The following is a 25,860-nucleotide window of genomic DNA, read 5'->3' on the forward strand; positions in this document are numbered from 1 at the left end:
CGGAAATGGCGTTAAGCGCTCCACCGGAAGCAGACGTGGCCGGGGGTTGCTTGCGGTTGTGACTGGGTGGCTGCCGGCTCTCTCCCGATCGGTCCCTGCAGCCCCCCGCCGGGCGGGATGAGGCGGTGCCGGCTGGGACCGGCGGCGCTGCTGGCGCTGCTAGGCGGGGTCCTGGCGGGGGCCGGAGGCGGCGGCCGAGCTCTCCCACAGCTCAGCGACGACGTCCCCTTCAGGGTGAACTGGCCCGGCACCGACTTCAGCCTGGTCAGTGCGGGAGCGCCCGGCCTGGCGCGCGGGGAGAGCTCCGTGGGCGGGGAAGGCCCCTGGGGGGATTCCGTCGGTGGGAGCCCCGGCGGGACTGGGGGTCACGCAGTGTGGGTTATGGTCAGAAGAGTGACTAGATCAATATTTTAAATCTGCAAATCTGCTCGTGCATCTTTAGTTAAAGTCTTATTTTCTGACAAGGACCCGAGTTTATTTCGTTAGCTCCGATGCCTTTGTCAGGAGAAGGCGCTGGATTATGCATTGTTCATCCTCACAATGACTGTTAACTACATTAGATGTAAGGAACCTTCATGAGTGGAATGCACCAGCTAGAGAGGAATCCCAGGCTGAATTTGCATGACTGTAGTTGGGAAAATCATCTTCATTTGTAAACTGAGTATATTTGCAAAAAGAAGAACAGGAGTACTTGTGGCACCTTAGAGACTAACAAATTTATTAGAGCATAAGCTTTCGTGGACTACAGCCCACTTCTTCGGATGTAGTCCACGAAAGTTTATGCTCTAATAAATTTGTTAGTCTCTAAGGTGCCACAAGTACTCCTGTTCTTCTTTTTGCGGATACAGACTAACACGGCTGTTACTCTGAAACTTGAGTATATTTGCAGTGACAGTCACTGAGATACAAAGATGGGACCCCAACATGCCATGCCTTTTTCAGAGTTAGAAGCAGTTTGGGATTCAGATGTGCATTTAAAAGAAAGGAAAAGTATGTTAATCTACTCTACACTCCTGTTATTTTATAACAGACTTTGTTTGAAAGGGCAGTTGGGGTTCATTGTATTAAACTCTGTTCAAGCAAAGGAAGATGCTGTGTCTGCCTTGAAGATTTTATAGCCTAGGTAAAACAAGGAAAAGGTAGAGGAAAGAGGTACAACATAGCCCATCATCACACTATTCATTTGGAAGTTATGTCTTACAAGTTCTCTTATTTTTATTGAACGGGGAAAAGAGAGGGAATGAGTAAATATGATGAAAGAAAAAAGATGGTAGAGAAACATGGGGGTAGGGAGAGTCTAGACAAAGGCAGAGGAGCAAAAATAAAGGTTAAGACAAAGATCAGAAGACAAGCTGTCAGTGCAAATGGTAAAAAGCAGTCTGCTGACATCCCTAGGACCTGAGAAGATGCAGGGAACTCTTTTGAATAACCTGCTTTGGACCTGGGGCTAGGAATATATTTAAGTTTTTATAGCATTTTCCAAAAAAAAAAAAAATCCATCTTCACGGGATTTGTTTTTGTTCTACTTTTAGCCTACAACTGGTGTTTTGTACAAAGAAGATAATTACATCATTATGACAACTGTAGATAAAGAAAAATATAAATGTATACTTCCACTGATAGCAAACGGAGATGAGGTAAGCTTAAGTCAAGTTGTTGCAATTACAGATTGTTAGTGACACATCTGTAAAATTAAATAGTTTTTTCCCTTTTTAAAACAGAATTCCTCTGCAAAATGTTTCACTGTATGGCAGTTCTATAACTAATTGTGTTCATTATAGACAATATGGTAGTTCTGTTCTTGGTGGGTTTGATGCGAACCAGTCTTGACATCCTTAATTAGGCAAAATGGTTGGTGGGTTGGCTAGTCTCAGTTATGTGCCTTAATTCCAGAGCTACAGAGTCTTATACCACCTTCATCACTAATATCTGAGCACCTTCCTCTAGTGCAGGGGCGGGCAAACTTTTTGGCCCGGGGGCCCCATCTGAGTATAGAAATTGTATGGTGGCGGGCCATGAATGCTCATGAAATTGGGGTTGGAGTGTGGGAGGAAGTATGGGCTCTGGGCTGGGCATGCAGATTCTGGGGTGGGGCCAGAAATGAGGCGTTCAGAGTGCAGAAGGGGGCTCCAGGCTGGGGCAGAGCGGATTGGGGGGGTGAGCGTTCTGTGGGTGGGGGGCTGAGGATGAGGGGTTTGGGGTGCAGGAGGGTGCTTCGGTCTGGGACTGAGGGGTGCAGTAGGGTGAGAGGGGGACCAGGGCTGGGGGAGGGAGGGGTGGCTCAGGGGTGCAGGCTCCGGGCAGCGCTTACCTCGAGCAGCTCCTGGATGCAGCGGCATATTCCCCCTCCGGCTACCACGCAGAGGCATGGTCAGGCAGTTCTGCTGCTTGCTGCCGTGTCCGCAGGCTTCACCCCTGCAGCTCCCATTGGCTGTGGGTCTCGGCCAATGGGAGCTGCAGGGACAGCGCTTGGGGTGGGGGCAGCGTGTGGAGCGGAGCCCCCTGGCTGCCCCATGCGTAGGAGCCGGAGGGGGATACGCCGCTGTTTCTGGAAGCCACGCGGCGTGACCCCTGATCCCACTCCCCAGCGTGAGCTCGAGGGCCAGATGTGCCCACGAGCCATAGTTTGCCCACCCCTGGAGTTCCAGGAGTTCATTTCACAGTCTTGGACCAAGAAAACTGGAAAAAGCTATATGTCCTGCACAGATTAGCTTATTCTTATGATAGAAAGTTCTGTTGTGCCTGAGGAGTGGAGCTGTTGAGCAAGGTCTACATCCTGAAGCTTTAGGCGATCTTTTAGAAATTCTAAGCCCAAACCATTTAGTGTCTTGAACTTGACATGATATGGCATGAGAAGCCAAGGTAGAGAGTAGAAAGGCAGGTTTGATGTGCTTGTAGTAGCTAATGTTGCTGGAGAGATGCACTGTCCACTAGAATCACCTCTTGTTTGGGTAACTAATAACATTGGGTTTAAGTAAGGCTAAGATTTTTGTCATGGTTGTTGTTTTTAGTAAAAGTCATGGACAGGTCACGGGCAATAAACAAAAATTCACGGAAGCCATGACTTGTCTGACTTTTGCTGGTGCGGCTCTGTGGTTTCTCCTGACACTGTGGTGGCTGAGAGCTGCAGGGTTCTTTCCTCCTCCCTTTGCCCCTCTTCCCCCCACAAGGTTGTCCCCAGTCACTGGAACCCTGAGGAGGCTGTCACCTGTCCCTGGAAATCTGCAGGGGGACCCTGAAGAGGCTATCACTGTAACCCTGCTGGGGTCCTGCTGGCTGCTAGATCCAGTCCCGCAACTCCAGGGACTGAAGCAGAAAATGTCACGGAGGTCTCTGGAAATCATGGATTCCATGACCTCCGTGACATAAATGTAGCCTTAGGTATAAGTGGTATTTAAAGCAGATTGAAATAGGAAGGGGCACTTTTGGTACAAGAGTCATGGAGGAGCAGGAAACTGTGGAAGAAAGCTATTTATATCAGCTAAAGACGGTAGCGGGAAGCTGTTCTTCCCCCTTACTTTAACCCACTAGTGCCCAAACTTTTCCTGTCATGCCCCCCTCCCTTATCAGTAATGGAATCTGTCTGCCTCTTCCATTCCATTCAGAGGAGCTTGGACTTAAGACAGAGCTGGGGGCAGAAGTTGGGATCAGGGAGGAGCTGGGCCTAGAAGAGGAGCTGGCCTCAGGGCAGAGTGGGAATGAGGGCAGAGCTGACCTGGGGGCAGAGCAGGGGGCGGAGTGGAGCTGTGGCTGGGGATGGAGCAGGGCTAGGGTTGGCATGGAGCTGCAGTTGGGATTGGAGCGAGGCTGGGGGTAGAACGGGGCTGATTGCTGCTCCCTCCCCACCCCCTGTGGGGGCTGGCCCAGACCTGGCCATGTGCCCCCCAAACATTCAGGTGTGCACCCCACAGTTTGGGGACCGCTGCTTTAACCACTGGTTTTGGCAACAGAAGTTATAACTAATACTACTGCTTCTCCATTACTGGGTTTTTTCCTGTGCAATGATGGATGACTAGGTAGGAACAAAGCACTGTACTGCCAGAGCTTTCAGAATATCTCATCTTCTCCCATAAAAGTCACTATGGGAAGGTTCTCCCCTCCCCCCAAATAGGGGATGTGGTTTCTTCACAGGAGAGGCAGTAGCACAAGAATAGGCCAGGAGGGGGCAGATAGAGGAGAAGAAGCAGTGGGGACAGGCAAGCTACATAACTTCACATCCACCTCACTTCCTGTTGAAGATATCCTTCTGCAGCTACTTCATGTAAAATAGTAGGTGGCTGCTTGTGCCTTTGCAGCCAGCTGTGGGATCAGCTCACATGTACAAGTTTAGCTTCTCTTCTGTGGTTCTTGGCTCACTCACAAGATTGTGCCACCCAGCCCCATGGCTCTATCAGGTGAGTCAGAGCACCATGTAGCATTCAGGTGTGTGGAGAAGGGAAGCAAAAATTGAGCGAACAACAATAAAATAGAAAAGGAAAATCTGACAAAAAGAGACAGAAAAGGCCATGAGAGAGAGAGGATGAGGAGAAGGCCACAACTATGCTAGAATGTGGTATGCACGGAAGAGCTATAGGGGTCTGTCCATCTACAAATCCATTGTAAGGAAAGAAAGAAGTGACTTGAAAAAAGGTTGAAAACCAGGTCAGGTTGGAGTCTCACAGACCTAGAACTTTGCATTAGAGAATATTGCCTTAATTGTCCACAAGCTTTGAATTTGCAACATGATGTCCATTATAAGTGCTGCTGACACTTCTGCTCTCCTCTGTACCTTGTACCTCTACAATAGTAGTATCCAAATAAAAAAGTCTGACAAAAAAGAAGTGTTTGCTAGTTCTAACAGACAATACAATGGAAATCTCTCTAATGTATTTGTGCACGTGTTAATGGCACACATCACAAATCATTTTTCACCGAATCTTACTTCTGCGTTTTGTTTTGTTTTTAAATTAGACTCAGATTTTTGTTCTGTGAAAACCCTGGTGACAGTTACCTTTTTAGTGTACATTTGAAACAAAAATATTGAATTAGGAAACAGGTGCTAAATGGTTTTCAGTGCTATAGAAATTATTCACACCTCAGTTTAAATGCTTGTATCTTATTTTGTCATCAGCAGGTTAAACTCTAGTACTTCTAAAAATACAAAAAAGCCATATTTCTACAGTTTGTTTTCCTGTAATTCTGTAATTCCTGGATTTGTTTGGTTTGACTGATTTATTTATGACTCTTATACTTTTCTTCAGTGTCCCTTCCTAATAACTAAAATTTAAAGATTCTTTTAATTATCACACCGCATGTTATTGGAGACAGAGATTTTGTATCTTAATCTTTGCAAGTGATTTTTTTTCCTTATTCAAATTAATGTTCTGACTATTGTACATTTAATTTTAATATTGCCTATATAGCTAAAAATGTCAAACCTTTTTTGTTCTAGGAAGAAGAAAAGGATTATAAAGGGCCTAGTCCAGGAGAATTGTTGGAACCTCTTTTCAAACAAAGTAGTTGTTCATATAGAGTATGTTCTTTCTGTTTTCACTCAAATTTGCAAATTAGCAGAATAAACCATCTACATTTCAACCTATTTACAGTTGACTACAATAAACATTAAAATATGTATATGAGATTCCATTTAGCGGTTAAAGCAAGAATGCTTTATAAACTTCATTAACGTTAATATTTAATAGTGTTGCTAAAAAATTTGCATTCTAAATAATTGTAGATATGGTGATTATACTAACAATTTGTCATCGTACTTCCAGTATGCAAACCATAATACACCTCTACCCCGATATAATGCAACCCGATATAACACGAATTCGGATATAACGCAGTAAAGCAGTGCTCCGTGGGGGCGGGGCTGCACACTCTGGCAGATCAAAGCAAGTTCAATATAACGCGGTTTCACCTATAACGCTCCCAAGGACAGCGTTCTATCGGGGTAGAGGTGTACAGGACAGCTTGTGGTTACAAGACCTGCCTTGAATGTATGACAAGGCTAAAAGATAAGTGCCTCCAGAGACCCCAGAAGTTTGCCTCTCAGACATAACTGCTTGATATTATTACATTAAAAAAAAAAGCTGCTACATTTTTAAAAGTGGCCAGTGAACCCTGACAAGTGTGATTAGACCAGATTCACCATCAAAGCCTTAGCTATCCAGAATTCTTTCACGGGATAAAATTCATTCAAGTACTAAAGTCCCTCCATACTACCTTATCTCTGCATTTGTTCTGGGCAGAGTGGCCACAAAGCAGGGGAGGGACAACCCCTTGGACCATGTGGAGGTGAACTAAATACTTGCCCCAGGCATGTTAGCACTGAGGATGGACCAGGGAGAGTACATTCCATATCCATTATTGTTCAGATCCAGTGTCCCAACACCTCCACACAAGTGGCATGGGAAGGGGAGTGGGCTGCAACTAATAATGCAACCTATAGTCCTATAGTGCATAGTAGTGGCCACAGCAGGTCTGTGCTGCGGCCTCACAATCTGGCTCTGGGTTGGTGGAGGTGTATTTGGCTCTCACATACATGAAAGATGCTTCACAACATCAGCAAAAAAACCCACAGTAATTTGACCCATTATGCATATTTGGAACACAGTTAACCCTGGAATGCTGGGAAAATTCACTGCAGTTTTTTGCTACTTTAGGGTTCCATCATCCTCCTGACAGGGTTGGTTTTGCTACTCATCTGTCAAAATTAAGTCCTAAAGTTTTGGAAAATTTTGATTGCCAGACTCTTGTGTTGCTGACTAAAACATGAATTTTTTTTTGTTTAGATTGAATCTTACTGGACTTATGAAGTTTGCCATGGAAAATATATTCGTCAATACCATGAAGAGAAAGAAACTGGCCAGGTATGTTTGTACAAGCTTATGAGACCCAAACAAAAAAAAAATAAAAGAATTTAGAACTGACACTTTGATGCTGAAGTTACTACAAATGAATTCTGACGGGAATGAACAGAAAGCGCTCTTGAAGCTTATGTGGGGAAAGTTAGCTTTAACAAACAAAACTATAATTGTATTTGTTTTTGGTTGTAGAAAATAAACATTCAAGAGTACTACCTTGGGAACATGCTGATAAAGAGTCCATTATCAGACCCAGGTTTGTCTCTGTTTTTTTTGTTTGTGGGGTTTTTGCAAATGCTGATGATGGATTCTGGTATTTGTTGATTTCACAAAAATATGCTAGAACATTATGTATGGAAAAATGTCCAATGTGCTTTCCAGTGGAAGAGAGAAGTAGAACACAGTGGAATGCTACTTTTCCTAACTCCGTTGTTCGTGGTAATTTCCTCTTGGCGCCTCACCTTCTCCCCATCCTATCAGTTCAGCCAGGCCACCTACAAAAAATCTGCCAACTAATTACGGCTAGGTAGAAGGGCAGTTGGGGATAGAACATATATACAAAATATTAAAAATGAACCTGTGCCAGTCTTTGTCCTAATCCCTCTGCTTGTATTCTGTAACCTGTTCACTTGGTTTTTGATTGTTTTTTGTGTTTAAAATTCTAAGTAATTCAGGGCTGAGACTGTGTTATATGTACAGTACCTAGCAGATCTTGGATAAAATTTAGTGCACAATGGTAAAACTTGCATCACCTCTGGAGGTGGATTGGGATCTTAGAAATGTTAACATCCTTTTTTGAGTTATTCTGTCCTTTTCCATTAGGTGACAATTTTATTTTTTTCTATGCTTCATATGGAGTTGAAATTCCTTGGCTCAACTTATACTTGTGCATTAACATAATTGATGCCAGCATAGTCTTGAATAGGGTACGAAAGGATCCCCAAACATTATGGCCTCACTCCCCAGGTATGCTAAAGCAAGCTTGGTGCAGCTCAAGGGGAAATGTCCCTAAGTCTCCTTTCTTATCTCACTAACAATTATGCTGATCCCATCTCTGGCACAGGTTAGAGAATCCTAAAGCTGTTGACACTTGTAGCACCCAACTGGGGGCAAATAAACAAAGGGATCATTGGCATGCAGTACACTCTAGCCCGGCTTCCAGCATGCTCCCTAAGCACAGAGAGTGGGGAGAGGAAGGAGATGTAAGCATAGTCTGCTATGCCAGCAAAAAGAATTCCCTCATGAAGGATGTGGTCAGTTGCCCCTGTAGGGCAGCAGTAAGGTCACTTGGCACTGCTCCAGCACAGTGACCTTACCACAGAGCAGAATCTGGCTTGTCTTGAGTTCCCAAACATAAGAGGCTTTCTTTGTTTAACGAGACACTAACTTTGAAACTAGTCATTTTAAGAGTTTATTCTGCTTGCTCCAGTCCCCTTATCAGTGTCTTCATTTTACAACTGCATTTTCTTCTTGCCCCTACTTCTACAGACAGGTGAGGTTGAATAGAGAAACTGACTGTACACAAAGTGCTGTGAAATACGAAGTATACAAAAAAATCTTTGAACAAATATTATTTAAGTTAATCCATTTAAAAAGAAAAAAATCCTAAGTGACAGACATATCAACATAAGTAAAAATTTAAGATTAAAGGAAGATTTGACACATTAAATTATAAAAGTTTTATAGTACTTTAGGACAAACATTTGCCATGTAATATTTGACAGCATTCTTCTAATGTACAAGCATGTTTCAGTGAAAACCGGTATTAAGCAAATGATAATTGAGTAATCAAACTTAGTCTCACATTGAAAATGTCAGTATGGTACAATCAGGGCTGGTGTGCTGAGAGGAAATGGCTTTATTTTTAAAACTGAATCTCTTACCTAGCATAACTTTGTATATAATTTCATATCTTTATTATTTTATATATATTTTAAAGACCTTTACACTTCTCTCATTCTTATATTATTCTGTAGATCAAGATGAAAAGGAAAATCTGAAAGAGGCAAGTGTAAAACGTTGCTTTCACTTTTGCCATCAACAATGGAGGCAACTAAATGTAGATCTGATTAAATGTTCAGTTCATTAATCCAGGTGTGAGTAGAAAATAAGCTCTTTTCCCTTTTTGATCACTGGTCCAGTTTTGGAGACACTTGTTCTCTTCCACCAATGAGTTTTTTGCCCTGTCCAGTCCCAAGACACTGGACGTTAAGGTTAAGGTGACAGTTAATTTACTTTCCACATTCTTGTTGAAGTGCTAAGTTTTATAAAAAACCCTTAGTAACACCACAAATCTTAAATTTAAGACAGATCCATGGTATGTGAGAACCTATGAACTTTTGCATTATAAAGTGGGCATATATGCAGTCATCTTTTGGCCTGGTAGCACTTTATTTCTCTGCTTATCCCTACCCCAATTCTATCTATCTATTGCTGAAGGCTGCCTGGGCTTTTACATTATCTTATTAACTGTTATTGCTCCTAACCTTTACCATTGGTTTTGCCTGATTATATATTAAGCTCCTTAACTCTCTACTTTCTTCTATCTGTGAAGTTCCTGCCTGCTAACTACCACACTCTACCTCTTGGCAAAAGGAGAAAAAAAAAATCCCTAAATGAAAATATGATTAAAACATTATTGAAACATGAAATCTAATGAGCTGTAGTGTTGCCATTACAGAGAAGTGAAACAGCTCTACTGCAGTTTCTAATTAACTTTTTTGCTTTCACCTAGATTCCTACAAAGAACATAGAAGGGCAGATGACCCCATACTATCCTGTAGGAATGGGAAATGGTACACCTTGTACTTTGAGACAAAACCTGCCCAGATCAAGTACAGTGATGTATATCTGTCATCCTGAAGCTAAACATGAGATCCTATCAGTAGCAGAAGTTACTACATGTGAATATGAAGTGGTCATATTGACACCTCTGTTATGCAACCATCCTAAATACAGGTACAGTTTCCAAATTTAACATTTTGGCTCTAGTGATCCTTTTGCACATATGGGGCCAAATTTTCAGTCAGCTGTCTCTTGTGTGTGCAAAAATTATAGGCAGTTGTGGTTCCTTGAGCAAAACTGGACAAACCTTCTTTTACCCTTGCATATGCTTAACAGGCTTGCAAATACAGCATTGCCAACTCTTGCAGTTTTTACTTAAGCTTCACAATATTTGGAGTATTTCTTAAAGCTCCAGCTGTTGGAGTTAAGACATCACATAAGAGCCTCACGGTTTGGATTTTTTTAAGGTAAGTTTCCAGCCATTGTGGTTGCAAAGAAAAATTTAGGAATGTGATGTGACTGCAGCCTGATGGTTCAGAAGGCAAAGAAAGAGTCCAACATTAGTTCTTTTAAAAAATAAATAAATAAATAAAACTATTTTCTCTCACACTCAACAAAACAAAAAAAGAGACTTATTACGCTAATCATGACTTTTTGGGGCCTCACTTATGATATTTGAATGCTTTTGGTGGCCAGTACTGCAAAATACCATATGTACATGTGCAGGTCACCTATTTGTGTATACATGAGGGGACTTAGGCTACTGCTTCCATGTTCACTTAGCTTTTGTTCACTTAACTTTAGAAATCATGTCCCATCTTTTACACATGCGTACTTTATGTGCACCTGACACAGAGGGGGCAGCTTTAGGACTGGGACTTCATTCTATTGCATTGGCATTAGGTATTTGAACACTTTAATCCTATTCACATGATCTAAAAGCTTTATTAAAAAGTGTTAAGATCTCTTACCAGTATGTGTAGATTTAATCATAAGTTACACTTTTTAAAAACATGAAAATCAATTAATCCATTATTTAACAGTACTTGCAGATACCTGAGTTCAGGATTCTGTTTTCCCAGCACAAATTGTTGACATAATGCATCCCTAAAAAATATCTTACCTGTGTTTTACAGTCTCTCAACTGTCAGCTCTTGGAGGGTCAACACAGACTCCTAAACTCAGGTCTTGGTGAAGGTGGAAGCAATAAATTTGTTTTTAAATGACCTGTTTCCATTTAAATAGTAACATGTTCTGAGATGTGTAGAGAGACAGTCATTTGTAACCTATTTGAGAATATCTAGATTGATATAAAAGTACTCTCTGATGTAAGGACATCAGTCATGCACTATGCAAACATAGTTGCAAAATACCGTGAATAAGTAGTAACACTGTCAAATCCTTATTTAACAACCAATTTTCTAATTTAAATGGAGAATTTGACTTTCTATGCAAGAAAAGCACTGGTATAGTTTAGTTTGAATTCCAGCTCTTATTTTAAACCCACCAGGTCTCTTCACTTGTTCTTAACTTCCTCCAGTTCACTAAAGATTGAATTTTTTCCAGACTGGGTCTCTATCTAAAGGTGAATTTGGAATTTTTTTTTCTTGAAGAGGCTGAATAAAATTGGTTCACCCACTTCTGTATTACTCAAATATAGAAAATGCTCAAATGTAAAGAAACTTTACTCTCAACTAACTCAGAAAGGGATAAAGTTAGAAATTTCAGACTGGACATGGCTTGAAGAAAATGTTCAGTAGTTGAGCGTTGGAAGTCTGAAGTTTGGCTCACAGGCAGTGCCCTCTTTGACTGCTAAAGCAGACAAATTTAATGTTCACTGCATTCAGAGCTTAGCTCAGCAGCATCCTTTAGCTAAAGTGATAAAGAGTTAATAGGTTATTCCAATCTCCAAAAAAAATTGCCAGTGTGTGCAAGTGTATTATTGCATACGTTAATAAAATAATTCCAATTCGAGTACCAGAGCTCAATTAATCATGGCTGCATTCATGAGCTATTGAGCCAGATAGGCTGAGATCAAGGAAGTTAGAAGCACTGTGTGATGAATAACTCAGATTTTCTTACCTTAGTGTTTTCAAAATTAATTAAGGAAAAAAATTGTCCATGAATCATTCAGGCTGAGAAATTAATCGCTCCACAGTCAGGAAATAGAAGAAATAAGATTGAATACATAACATTTATTCTGTTCTTGAGGAGGATGCTTTACAATGTAGCTTCTTCATATGAGCAAAATCGTGGCTTGCCCCATGCGCCTGTTCCCTTTCTTCCCGGAACATAAGGTACTTGCTCTTGTGCATCAGCTACACTCATTGCTGCAGATTACTGTACAGTGGGGAGAACAGCCTCTATAGCGCTGCTACTCCCTCCCCTCCCCCCATCCTGTAAAAGTGAGCAGGCAGAGGTGAGGAGTGGGTTGTGGCTTGACTTCACCTCCCAGTACACCAGCTAACACAGCTGTGAGCTGTTGTGGAAGTAATCTGTGCCAGATGAAGGGCTGGTGCAGACTATTTCTCCCCTCCCGCCAACCCTGCCTAGAGTAAGGTTAGAACCAGGAATTTTGAATTGGTCATAAGTTGGCCCCGGTCTGCTCCTGATGCAGCAGAACTATATAACAAAGCTTTTGGGGGCTAGTGGTAAATCCACATCTAGTCCTACATTGTCAAATAATTTAATGTCAGTGTATCGTACTACCCCATTAAACAGCAGTGCTGTACAGCTACTGATGTATAACTAGAGTTTCTCTCTGATGCAAATGCTTACATTCTGGCTGTGGGTAGGTGGCATAATTGCATAATTTCTGCAGTTATTGTCTAGCAGTAAAATATGCAAATCCCTTAGCTAGCTAATATAGCTGGCATGTTCTGAGGGGGAAGGATTTACCTAACGATTGTCCAGAGTATAGTTATCCCAGTGGCTGACCAGTGAATGTATACATTGCTCTACTTTGATTGCTATAATTCTTCTGCTCTTGATTCACTCTTAAGAATTTTCAAACTTTATTTAAGGATTAGATCTACCGACTTCCATTCAAGTGACAAATTGGAAATACTTCAAATATTACATGAGAATATTAAAACTGCTCAGAAGAAAGAAAAGTGGGCTAGAAAATTGCTTGTTTGTTTGTTTTGGTTCATTTTTGTTTTTGTTTTTTAAAACCACTAACTGCTGTTACTGTTTCCTCTCCCCCATCATCTATGTTCAGCCCCAAAACCTTTACTACCAGATAGGTGAGGAGGGCTTCTTGGCCAGGAGTGAGAATATTGGATGCCTTGAAAATGTATCTAAAACAAAACCCACAAGGGCTCATTCTCCTGATTCAGTCATGCTATTACTAGCAAAGGCATGAGTAGCACACCCAAAGTGCTGCTCAATCCCTGATCAGAGCAGCCTACAGGTGGGGGTATTAAAAATACATTTTTCTTTCCTGTAGTGGCTTTCATGTTGCTCCTCAAAGTGGCTCAGGACAGTACTTCAGCCATGAATCATTTCCCTCCCCATCCATTCTCATATCTTTACTGCTTAGTAATGCAACTGAAGTTGGAGAGTAAGAGTATTCTTTTTAGTTCTAAATATAATTTAATATACACCATTCTTATTGTTGGCACAATCTGTCCTTATCCCTAAGCATGTGAACTTGTTTCCGGGGGTGCGGTAGAGCATGCCTGACAGATGGGAGGGAAAGGTGAAAAGAAATATATAATTGCATTTAATTGCTTGATAGTTCTATTTGATTTAGTAACACCATACTTAAACTCTTCAGTCTTCAGGCATGGAGTTTATTTAATCTAGAGTTACTTATTAATCAGGAAGCAACTTCAGTTATCTTACATACAAACTGAAATTTGTTACACATCCTTCTGTACAGTGCACATATTCCTACATAACAAACTCTGATGATAGTCCAGAAAGCCAGTTCCCTTTTTTCAGAAGCACCTGTAAGTCTATGAAATTGCTAGACGTGTATTTACAAAACAGATGAGTATAAAGTAATGCAAAATTGTAGGAAACAATAATTTAATATTTTTTGCAAATGTATCGATCACTAACATACTATTATTCAATAGTACTGTAAAAATATTTCCACTTATATTTAGTACTTCTAAATTTTCACTCAGGCTTTTCAGGTGCTTTGAAGAGGCCTTAATTTGTATGAAATAAGGAAAGAGCAGTGATATTGTGACTTCTAAAACCATCTCTTGTAGTTGTCGATATTCCAATGCCTTTTAAACTAGCATTGCTCAGGGGGGTTTATAGTTTCACTTTTAAACAGGGTCCCAAGTAGCCACTCCCACAAGGAACTTGTACTGCTACTTTGTGAAGATTATGTTGTTGAAGATAAGTGACCTAGAACATATGTAATTGTCCCAAGTTTAACTAGAGTACAGTGTGAACTCTTTATTAAAATGTGTTTGATATGTCTTGTGTATTGGCCATGTGAAGGTTCAATTTATAATTTAATGAGACCAAAGTAATTAATGAAATATTCGGTGACAAATTTAAATGAGTAACACACATAGTTTGTGTACTATATGAAAGATTGTGTAAAAGTCTAGTTTGCTTTCAGTTTTATTTGATGAAAATAATGACCCCATGTTTTAAAGATGTGTGTATAAGAATGCTGAGTTAAGGCTGAGCATTTAATCTTAACTTTTTTGGAATTCCCTGACTTAAAGTTGATTAACAGTGCATGCAAAAATTGCCTTTTTGCAAGTAAGATGTTATATAATCTGAGGAAAACTAAAACAGGGTAGATTGCATTGACCAGGGTTTCTCAAACTGGGGTCGCCGCTTGAAGTAGGGAAAGCCCCTGGCAGTCCGGGCCGGGCTGTTTACCTGCCCCGTCCACAGGTCCGGCCGATCCACTGGCCGTGGATCGCTGCTCCGGGCCAATGGGAGCTGCTGAAAGTGGTGGCCAGTATCTCCCGTGGCCCGTGCCGCTTCCAGCAGTTCCCATTGGCCCGGAGCAGCAATCCGCGGCCAGTGGGAGCCGCAATCGGCTGGACCTGCGGACAGGGCAGGTAAACGGCCCGGCCCGCCCGGGGCTTTCCCTACACAAGTGGAGACCCCAGTTTGAGAAACCCTGGCATTAACTAATTACTTGGTACGTTTCTTAATAAAGTGTTTTTTAAGTACCTGAGTGTTGAACGTTACGACCCAATGAACTTTTATTTTCTTTACACTCCGACAACTGAAATGTCTGTTTATAGCAACAACAGTGTGTGTAAAAAAAAAAAAAAAAAAAAAAAAAAAAAAAAAAAAAAAAAAAATCCTGATCTGACACATTGCATGCAAAGTTTAACCCTGGAGTGTTAATGTACTAGTTTTTTTTTTTTAAACTGAGAACAAATGTGTGTGTGCTGACATATCTTTATGTATAGTGGGAATAAGTGTTACAAGAAAACAGGTGATGCATCTATAACTTGTTTGGACAGGTTCAGGGCTTCTCCTGTGAATGACATATTTTGCCAGTCACTGCCAGGATCCCCACTTAAACCCCATAATCTGGAACAGCTGGAGCAACAGCAAGAAATGCTGAAGATGCCTTTTAGAAGGGTTAAGGAGGTAGGAGTTTTGTAAATTTAAACTGGAAAATATAGCTTTTTAATTTTCCTTATTACGGTACTTGTAACCTTAAATTTACAGCAACTGTTTATATCCCTGATTGTCACTCTGCACAATTATATTGATCTTTCAAGTAGCCTGTGGCAAACCAGCAGGAATTGTCAATAGCTGCAGTCATATTTAAAAAAAAAAAAAAAAAAAAACACTTCTAGGTTAAAGTTAGGGCTACTAGTCTATAACCCCCAAATCTCCTATTACTTTTTTGATCTTATCTGTTCATTCAGCTATTCTTAGATGCAAGTGTTTAATGCACAAAGCAGTGAAATAAATGTCTGACCTATTAAGTTCTTGCACATTTATCAGCTGCTTGTCTCATTTGATATTTATTCTAATACTAGTTACTTTCTAACATGCAGTTATGTGTTTAGTAGAGGATATGTGGACTCTAAATATGTCTGAATTTTAATTTCAGGAAGAAATACATTCAACAAAAGAAGAGAAATTTTCCTCCATTCATAAGCCAGTTACTGTTGGATCCCAACAGTTGCTAACTGTTGGAACAACACACATCTCCAAATTGACTGATGACCAACTCATAAAGGAGTTTCTTAGTGGTTCTTACTGCTTCCATGGGGTGAGAAATAAACTGTATACAATTGTATTTATTAAATCCGTATTTGTTTCACGTTTCAATTCTCCTTTGTGGACTTGGATAGCTGAAAAATTTCTGTTAACTCAGACCTGCTGTGTTTCTCACATCAGAGTTTTTCTCACAGTAATTTGCCAGTTACTAGAGCTTGACCTGAAGGTTTTATCTTCACTAAATTCAAAAGCTAACTTAATTTTTTGTTTTTGTTATTTACAGTCTGAAACTCTAGTAGAGTAATTCTACCAAATGTGATACTTCTGTAAGATGAAATGTTGTTTCTGAGAAGATGATAGATTATTTGAAGACCACAATGAAAGTCATTTCCTATCTTTCAAGTGGCTACCCAGAATGCCCTCTTCAGAAGTGACATTTCCCACCTCTGACCCTCAGAAAGGTTTCTGAACAGACCTTTTTGTCTTGCTCATCCACTTGGATCAAAATATAAAGTTAAATACTGTACTTAATAAGAATTTGTCCACCTTCTGAAAGCCACTGATTTGTTAAATGTTTTAATGGTGTTCTTAGTTGCTAAATTATTGCTTTAACAGAATTGAAATAAGAAATTTTTATAGAAAGTGGAACAAGAGTCTTCAGTAATCTTACTAAAGGATCTCTTTAGCATTTCAGATTAAGTCCAAATGAAGTTCAGTCTTCTGTAGTGAAGCATGGATGGTGAGATAAGTGAGTGTGGCATGTATTAAGGAGGGAAATCTTAAACACTGCTTTTGGAAAATGAAATGTGTTAGAGATAGGAAGGAAAGGTAGGAATGTGAAAGCTGAGAGAGAACTTTCTCTCTCTTTTGATTCTCCCTCGTAAAATAGGAAATAATGGATAGCCGAGATTGGAAAAGAGGGCAGGAAGACAAAAAAAATTGGGAGGGTAGGTAGCAGAGAGAGGGAGTCTGTGACTACTGCTATGTCTGAAAGAGGAGGAAATACAAAAGAGGTTCAGGAAAAAGACTGAAGGAACACATTGTATTGGGTACTTACAACTTTCCAGGAGTTCATACGTAGATGGTGTCATTGGTGGCAAATAATCTATATAAAGCCATGATGCTCCTTATCACACAGTTATGAAGCTACAATAGGATAGATGAGAAAAGAATGTATTTCACGTTATTTGAACTCTATTCCCATTTCTTTTTTCAGGGTGTTGGTTGGTGGAAGTATGAATTCTGCTATGGCAAATATGTACATCAGTATCATGAGGTATGTTAAATAGCAGTTGCAGTCTTCTGCCACTAGATGGCCAACAGTTGCTTTTATGAATGTGCTCATGAGCTGGGGCAATAGAAATCCACTGGTAAAGAAGGTTGCATGTTCCTGCAGACTTTACTCCATTCCTTACTATTTAACTGTCAATAGAAGTAATGTTGTGACAGGTGCCTTAGAATAAGGGGAAATAGTCCTTCTGATTCGAAGGTTGGCTTTGCAGTATCAATTGATGTATTTTTGTCTTGCAGACTTACATTGAAATTAATTTTAGTATACAAACTTGGAAGTACAATGAGTGTTTTAATGCCAAAATTAACCATTTAATTACTGGTCATAATACCAGAAATGTCAAGCTAATATGCTCCTTCATTGTACCTGTCACATGATCCATTTACATGAATGGACAGACTATAAGAATGAGGCTATAGGCTTAACATATTCTTATTTTGACTACCTAACTCAGATGGTTTTACTATTTCCCCACCTCCTTATTAGTGTCAAGAATATTAGACTCCTTTGGTATGTCTTATAGGATTTTCAGTGTTTGTCTATAAAACTGGGTTCACTCCACACTTATGCTTTAAATTTGTGAATGGCAAGAGTGTAGGTACAGGGATTACATGCTGCTTCGGGAGCATTAACTTATGTGCAGATACTACACCCCCTGTGCGTGGTGGATATGTCACTTGATACTGACTCCTCCCTCTTTTAACCCAGGGAAGCCCTTCTGCTGGGGGAGGGAAGAGCACTATTCCCTTATGTCCCTTCCCTTCCCATGAGCTGAATCCGCATCAGTCATGAAAACAGAGGGGATCATTTTGTTCTAAATGTTTGTACAGATCTTTTTTTGAAAGTGACAATATTTTTGAGATGATGTGAGTCCAAGTAGAATTCCTTTCTCTTTTGTCCCCAGTTCACTTGTCAAAGCAGATGTTTCACTGTTCGGTCCTGCTTGATCTCACATTGCTAAAATCAGCTACTGTGTCTGGGTTTTAGGAAAAGAACTAATTTTACAAGCTGTGCAGCATGGTTTCCTTGTATTTCTTAGCTCTGGTTGGAGTCCTTAGTGTTCATTCTCATCATCTTCTCTAGTAGTAATGGAACCTAGATGGCTGCCTTTTAAGATGCTTTCTAGTATCAGCATACATTTTGGGCCCATCTATAGGGCCATCCAGAGGATTCAGGGGGCCTGGGGCAAAGCAATTTTGGGGGCCCCTTCCATAAAAAAAAATTGCAATATTATAGAATATTATACTCTCGTGGGGGCCCCTGCGGGGCCTGGGGCAAATTGCCCCACTTGCCCCCTCCTCTGGGCAGCCCTGTCAATGTATAAGAAATATAATCTCTACCTGGGCTATTTGCTATGGGTTTTTTGGGGAGCGTGAGTCCAGGAGAAATGTGGCAATAAGTATGGTAAATCTGACCAAAAGAGAGGAATTTAGCCTCTAATTTACAAACAAGCTATAGGAAATGTTCTTTTCACCATATCTCCATTCTACATACCAATATATAAAAAACTTTTTTAGGTTTTGTCTACACAAACAGTTTCTGGCAAGCTTGGGTGTGATTCTGCTGCACACTAGCTGTCCATACAGAGCCTGCTGATGCGCATTAAGAGTTCAGTAGTGCACTTAGCCTAGTTCGCTTTGAAACGGGACTAGATCAATGTCTACACTTAAAATGCTACAGCTATGTTGCTGTTGCACCTCAGTGTAGACTCTTATTACAATGGAGTTCTCCCATTGCTCTGGTAAATCAATCTCCCTAAAAGGCAGAAGGTAGCTCCATCAATCTAGCACTTTCTACATGGATACTTAGGTTGGATTTTTCATACCCCTGAGCAAAGTAGCTGGGTCAATCTAATTTTCTAGTGTAGACCATCCCCTAGATCAAAACTCACTAACTGTCAATGCATCTCAGCAGGGTCCACGTGGACAGTAGCATACAGCAGGCTAATGTGGGGTAGATTCTCAGCCTAGCTTGCCATGAACTAAATGTTCGTGTAGAACAAGCCTATAGGCTATGTATATTAACTAGGCAAAATTCCTGACTTCAGTGAGAGAAATTTTATGTCAAGCTGGCACAATTTCAGTTTATGCAATGAAATGCAGGCACTGCCATTAATCAATATCCGAAGTGGTCAAAACTGAAAGTCTCTTGCTATAGGACAACTCTTCTGGCTGTTGAGGCATATTTGTAAGCTAGTGTCGGTAAGTAAATGATGCTCACATAGCTGCTCCTGATTGCAGTAACAATATGTAGCCAACAATTAGTTGATTAAAAAAAAAAAAATCTGATTATTAAAAATTTGACTCCCTAATATTTCTCATCTTTAAAATGATCTCTCTGCAGCAAACTCATTAAACCTCATGATACAAGATTTTTATCATCGTTTGTTCATATTTTAGGATAAGGAAAGTGGCAAAACTTCTGTAGTTGTTGGTACCTGGAGCAAAGAAGAACACATTGAATGGGCCAAGAAGAATGTTGCTAGAGCTTATCACCTCCGAGAAGATGGTATGCAGACAGTTAGGTAAGGGTACAGTCAATTTGACTGAATAAACCTTAGATAACATGTTGAAAAAAAAGAGCTTGTCATTTCAGTGCAGCATGTTTGAATTGCTGTTCACAAACCATTTACGTACTGAGAAACAGTTCTTAGCATGTTGGTTGAGAACATCTTACTTTCCTTTTTGAATGGAAAATGTTGCATTTTAAAAACAGAAAATTAGATTCTCATCCTCGCCCTTTAAAATAACTTACATAAATTGTGGCATTTGAACTTATAACTAGTTTGAAAACAGTTTAATTTAGTACTAAATTCATCTTGTGTAAAATTTTCAAATCATTTACATGATGTAGACACTTAAGGGGTAAAATTTTCGAAAGCTTTAGCTTCATATTGCTATTGCCTTAAAGGTTTTCACTGAGGTTGTGTTCTGTGGCACATATAATTTGTTTTAATTTGATGGGGAAAGTTTTGTAAATCTTTCTTTGGATGAATTGCCTCATGAAAATTATAATAAAGTTGTAAAGTTAATATTTCTCATACTGAGTGCTTGGAGCCAGTAATCATTAGAGCAATCAAGTCCCCTCCACCAGAACCACTGGTTATGTCATCTGAGTGCTAGAATTGGTTTCATATTTACTGCTGCAAAGGAAGGGAAAGGGAGAGGCTTAAAGCTGTAGACTAAGGGCTTGTCTGCCTGACCCCACAGTTTGGACTACGCATACGTGTTAACACAAACCTAGGTATCTTACTTTGCACCAGCAGCATCCACCCAGGGAACTTGCAGCACAGCAGGCTACTGCACACTTCAGTTCACACCCCCATTGTCCAAACTGCAGGGCCATGTAAATTATAGTCTAATCAATACAATAAACTATCAGAGTATTTTGAATAAGGCACCCTTAACTTAAAATACAAAAGAAGCTATTTATAATTCAACATCTGTCTCTTGGATGTGATGCAAGGAGAATAGTATTATTAATCACAGTCCTATCTGCTTCTATAGAAGTAGACAAATTAAATGTAACTTGTCAGTGTTTTCTTCCCTTTTTTCTATTTCCGCATGTAGATTTAAGTTTCTTGCATTTGAGGGGGCGGGAGTGTTTGAAAGGTCTGATTACTCAACTCACAGCTTGCTTTCGGCATTTAAGGTGATAATGTTGTCTGAGTGTTCAAATTCTCGTCTAATTTCAAACCTTTCTGGCAGAGTGGTATCTCATTTTTATGGAAATGGAGATGTTTGTGACTTAACTGACAAGCCAAGGCAGGTGACTGTGAAATTGAAGTAAGTTACACTCTAAGTAAACCATCTAGTCATAAGTTTTGTCTCTTCACCCACTACTAGAGTTCTGTGGTTTTTAGAATATTTACTCAAATCATTCCTATTTTTAGGTGTAAAGAATCTGATTCCCCTCATGCAGTAACAGTATATATGCTGGAGCCTCACTCCTGTCAATACATTCTCGGGGTATGTAAATATATATGCTTGAATTCACTCAGCCCACAGTCCCTTTCTAGCTAATAGGATTTCTCAAGGTGCAGGACTTCACTTAGAGAAGTTATGCATATTCAGTTTTGACACGGCCTTTTTAACTTGCATCTGCCAGAGCTTTAAAGCTACACTAAACAGATTTTTACTTAACAAAACAGAGTTTCTGCTGCATAGGTTGATGACTCCACCACTACCACTGGAAGCACTGCAGAAATTTGTGCTTTTTGTTCCTTGTTGCTTTTGTAGCATTAGTGATGTAGTCAACCATTGCAGGTGAAACAGAGAACCCTAATTTATGTGATAGTTGGTAAGCACAGGACCAGATTTTCAGATATTTGAAAAAATATATATATATATGTATATATGTAAAGGTGGTGTCTGCACATAATAGCTTGAGCTCTTAAATTGATCTTCTTTTAATGCATTGTAGGTAACCTTCAATAAAGCATTCAGAAGAAAATTTAAAATAGTTCTAAATCATAAACATATTAAGCCTGGAAAAAACTACATCTCAGATACTTTTCCATTTGCTGTGTGAGGCATTCAGCATATTATTAAGCTAGTCAGATTTTAATACTTCCAACCTCTAAATAAAAACTGATTTGATCAGGACCCTGACAAATATGGCTCAATACTGTTTTTCTGAAAATACCGGTTGAATGAGTACACTCTTTGGTATGAGGGAAGATAGCCTAAAGTTAGAGATGGAGATTAGTTCCCTTAGGACATTTTAAATGTATCCCTATATAGTTGAATTCCATCTCGTGAAAAAAATTCTAACAGAGTACAAGAGTTGATGTTCAAATTATTACATAAAATAAAAATTAAATTACAGTAACTCAGTCATCTAGAATTTTCTCTAAAGTAATCTATTTTTAAGCAATTGTAACATCTCAATTTCTTAATGAACTGGAAATAACCTCTTACAGTATCTGGACAGAATACTGTGGTGCATTGTCTATGCCCAACTAGACTGCATGGATGCTCCCAGAGCCACTCCTGAATCACACAGAGAAAGGCAACAGCCAAATGCCCTCAGCTCCCAGCCTGGTACTTCAGGAATATACCGAGCAGTGCAAATTTATTAATTGGTTCACCACTTCATCAATGGAAAGTGAATATACCCCAGCCTTTATAAACCTGAGCAAGCACCCTTACCAAACACTTCAGGCAAGCTCACTGGTAAAGATAAACAGTTAAACAAATGTATTGACTACAAAAGATAGATTTTAAGTGACAGGCAAAAAGTCAGAGTTAGATACCATTATAAAATAAAATATAAGCACACAGTCTAAACTCTCAACCCTGTTAGACTGGGCAACATCTAGATCAGGGGAGGCAACCTATGGCATGCGTGCCGAAGGCGGCACGTGAGCTGATTTTCAGTGGCACTCACACTGGCCGGGTCCTGGACACCGGTCTGGGGGTTCTGCATCTTAATTTAATTTTAAATGAAGCTTCTTAAAACATTTTAAAAACCTTATTTACTTTACATACAACAATAGTTTAGTTATATATTATAGAAAGAGATCTTATAAAAACCTTAAAATGTATTACTGGCACTCGAAATCTTAAATCAGAGTGAATAAATGAAGACTCAGCACACCGCTTCTGAAAGCTTGCTGACCCCTGAGCTAGATTAAGCAGTTTTTCTCACCCCTCTAGATATTGCAGTCCTTAATGTACAGATTTGTCCCTTAAACCTGGCCAGTCTCCCCTGTCTTCAGTCTTCTGAATGTCTTTGTTGGGGCAGGAGAAAGGACAAGCATAGGGCCCTGTGTTCTGTTTTAAATCCTCAGTCCCATGTGCTTGGAGAACACAAGTCCAGGCATGTCTCATGCGCATTGCTGAGTCCCCAGGCAAGGTTGAGCAATTCGCTTGGTACAGCCTCATGCAGGTTAGTCATTGAATTGTAGCTCCTCTGCTGAACAATGGCTGGTAATGTCTGTTCAGCAGCACCCACCTGGGTGTTGGTTACCTCCCTTGTCATTGTCTCTTGAGAGCTAGTATCTGGGTGCCTCCCAAACCCACAGCATATTTTAGTGACAACCATACAACACAATTCTTATAACTTCATATGCATTAATGATATACATATTTAGATAGAAAACATGACTTTCAGCAGATCATAACCTTTCCCCTGATACCTCACATAGCATGCTTTATATGCAATATCACAATTATATATAAATGAGGAATGTGGGGGTTATAGGATGCTCCCCCAAGGTATAGAATGTCTCACAAACTTGCCCTGTGTTTTTTCAAGAGAAGGGAGGGTGTGTTATGGTAGTTGCCTGTAACTGTTTTCAGACCTGCATAGATCACCACTTGAGCTGTGAACTAAAAGTCCTAAAGCTTTTTAGAACCTTCTGATCCCAGAGTGGAATACTTTGCATTCTAGATGTGTCAAATGTGGGGTCAGGTGCTATTTGCTGAGGAGAAACAGACATTTGCTGTTACCAGATCTCCTACCAAGTCATCACCCTCTCTTTAGCCAACTCTTTCACTCACTCACAAGTTAGTAAGTAACTTTCAAAAAAATCATTCCTACCAGTGGATTTCAGTGTGTTCGTTCTTTAAGGCATACTCCTTTTGTGAACTCTTGAACTGAATACATAATTGGCACTAAGCGAATAGTGGTCCCTTTGTCAATCTGTATTTGTTTTGGGAGAGTAAGGCTACTTTGATTTCATTATTGTAAATAAAGAACTGTGCACTTACAGATTTCACAAATACAAATAACTATCCAAAAAGTTACAAAAACAGTGATGCCCAAATTACTTTCTTATGCATTTTCTTTTGTAAACAATTGACAACATTGTGTTTCAAAGTACCTAACATTTGGTGGGTTTTTTGATTATTTTTGTTCAGGTGGAATCTCCAGTCATTTGCAAGATCTTGGATACAGCGGATGAAAATGGACTCCTTTCAGTGCCCAATTGAAAGGATAATACAGTCTATGAATCAGATTCATAGAAAGCCAAGAGATACTTGCCAGCCAACCTTGCCAGCAGAAAAAAAAAAATATATATATATATATATATATATATATTAGGAGGGACTCATGAACCACTTTGTGTAAATCTATGTGTATATAAGAGATTGATAAACTTTTAAAGATTAAAATATTGTCTTGCACCTTTAATTTTTTAACTGAGTATTGAGAGTTCTACATAGATGTTGGCTTATACCTTACAGAGGAAGATGTCCTACATCAACCTTAGTTTAAAAAAAAACAAAAAACCCTCAAATGAGCAAGGTCCCACTCCAACTGAAGAGTTCAGCAGTTGACCTTTAAAGAGAAGAGACTAAAAACTGACATCGTGCCTCAGGGCTTCTACAGCCTCAAATAACTTGTCCTGTTCTTATGTGAAAAGGCAAAATACAAGTTTAGTACCTATGTTGCCTCAGTTTTTAATAGTTGAACTGCATTTTTATCATGGTCCTCTTCCATGTTATCTTTTCCTCCAACTTTTATGCCAGCCTTCATTAATTTTTTCAGCCTGGGCTGCCTTCCAGGATCTATCTTTACAGCTATCTATTGCACAGCATTTCTGCTGAGGTGGGTAAGTATTATTCCTCATTTTACATATGGGGAAACTGAGCAACCACCATTGAGAGGTCCGGAGACATAGCAAGTCTGTGACAAATCACTAAACAGAACATAGCCTTCTAATCTCTGATTGTGTGAGTTTAAACTGTGGTTAATACTCCTCTCTTGGTCATCATTCCGATACATATGGGGACTTTAAGGATTATCATTGCACTATCCTTTTGACCCTCTTACTGAAGGATACAAAATGGCAGCCACGTCATTTGTTCCTGTCATTCCTAGAGCATCATTTAGACCTTTGGAGGGTCACCTGAATTGTTAAAGTGAGTGGCAACTTCATATTAATGTTGAATTATGAATTTCTAGAAGTAAATTGAAATAGTGGCTTTGGAGTATTTAGAACTAGGTATTAGCTATCGTGACAAAATTCCTCCTCTATCTTGGTGGGTCCTGCGCTTATTGGCGGATTTTCTTGCCTCAGAGATTCCCCATGTGGGTTGGGGAACAGCCCAGAGACCTTCCCCTCTGGAAGAACCCACAGTCCAGGTCAATTGGGAGGTTTGGGGGGGAACCCAAGCGCACCCTCTACTCCGGGTTCCAGCCCAGGGCCATGTGGACTGCAGCTGTCTATAGTGCCTCCTGTAAAAGCTGCGTGACAGCTACAACTCCCTGGCCTACTTCCCCATGGCCTCCTCCAAACACCTTCCTTATTCTCACCACAGGACCTTCCTTCTGGTGTCTGATAACGCTTGTGCTCCTCAGTCCTCCAGCAGCACACCCTCTCCCTCTCAGTTCCTTGCACCTCTTGCTCCCAGCTCCTCACACTCAGACCACAAACTGAAGTGAGCTTTTAAAACCCGTGCTCTGATTAGTCTGCATTAATTGATTCTAGCAGCTTCTTCTTAATTGGCTCCAGGTGTCCTAATTAGCCTGCCTGCCTTAACTGGTTCTAGCAGGTTCCTGATTACTCTAGTGCAGCCCCTGCTCTGGTCACTTGGGGAACAGAAAACTACTCATCCAGTGACCAATATATTTGCCCTCCACCAGACTCCTGTACCCCACTGGTCTGGGTCTGTCACAGTATCTAACATTGTTATGACTGAACTGCGGACTTTCATAGAAACGTAGGACTGGAAGGAACTTCAGTAGGTCATCTAGTTTAGTCCCATATACTGAGACAAGACTAAGTACGCCATCCCTGACCGATGTTAGTCTAACCTGTTCTTAAAC

At 40.2% G+C, this 25,860-nt stretch overlaps 1 protein-coding gene across 2 annotated transcripts; it reads left to right on the forward strand.

Annotated features, from left to right (window-relative positions):
• Positions 1–26: 26 nt before the first annotated feature.
• Positions 27–24,222, forward strand: ERLEC1 (endoplasmic reticulum lectin 1). 2 transcript variants are annotated; one of them, XM_054024462.1, is made up of 14 exons: positions 27–264; positions 1,533–1,637; positions 5,432–5,512; positions 6,777–6,854; positions 7,041–7,104; positions 8,825–8,853; positions 9,583–9,806; positions 15,083–15,212; positions 15,685–15,846; positions 17,011–17,070; positions 19,485–19,609; positions 20,793–20,870; positions 20,978–21,053; positions 23,949–24,222. In XM_054024462.1, the coding sequence occupies exons 1-14, from the start codon at positions 118–120 to the stop codon at positions 24,018–24,020; spliced, it is 1,431 nt and encodes a 476-aa protein (XP_053880437.1). In that variant the 5' UTR covers positions 27–117; the 3' UTR covers positions 24,021–24,222. The 2 variants fall into 2 exon arrangements, with proteins under 2 accessions (XP_053880437.1, XP_053880438.1); XM_054024463.1 differs by lacking the exon at positions 20,793–20,870.
• The last annotated feature ends 1,638 nt before the right edge of the window (positions 24,223–25,860 follow it).

This window comes from Malaclemys terrapin, chromosome 3, assembly GCF_027887155.1.
Source record: "Malaclemys terrapin pileata isolate rMalTer1 chromosome 3, rMalTer1.hap1, whole genome shotgun sequence".
NCBI classification, from domain to species: Eukaryota; Metazoa; Chordata; order Testudines; family Emydidae; genus Malaclemys; species Malaclemys terrapin.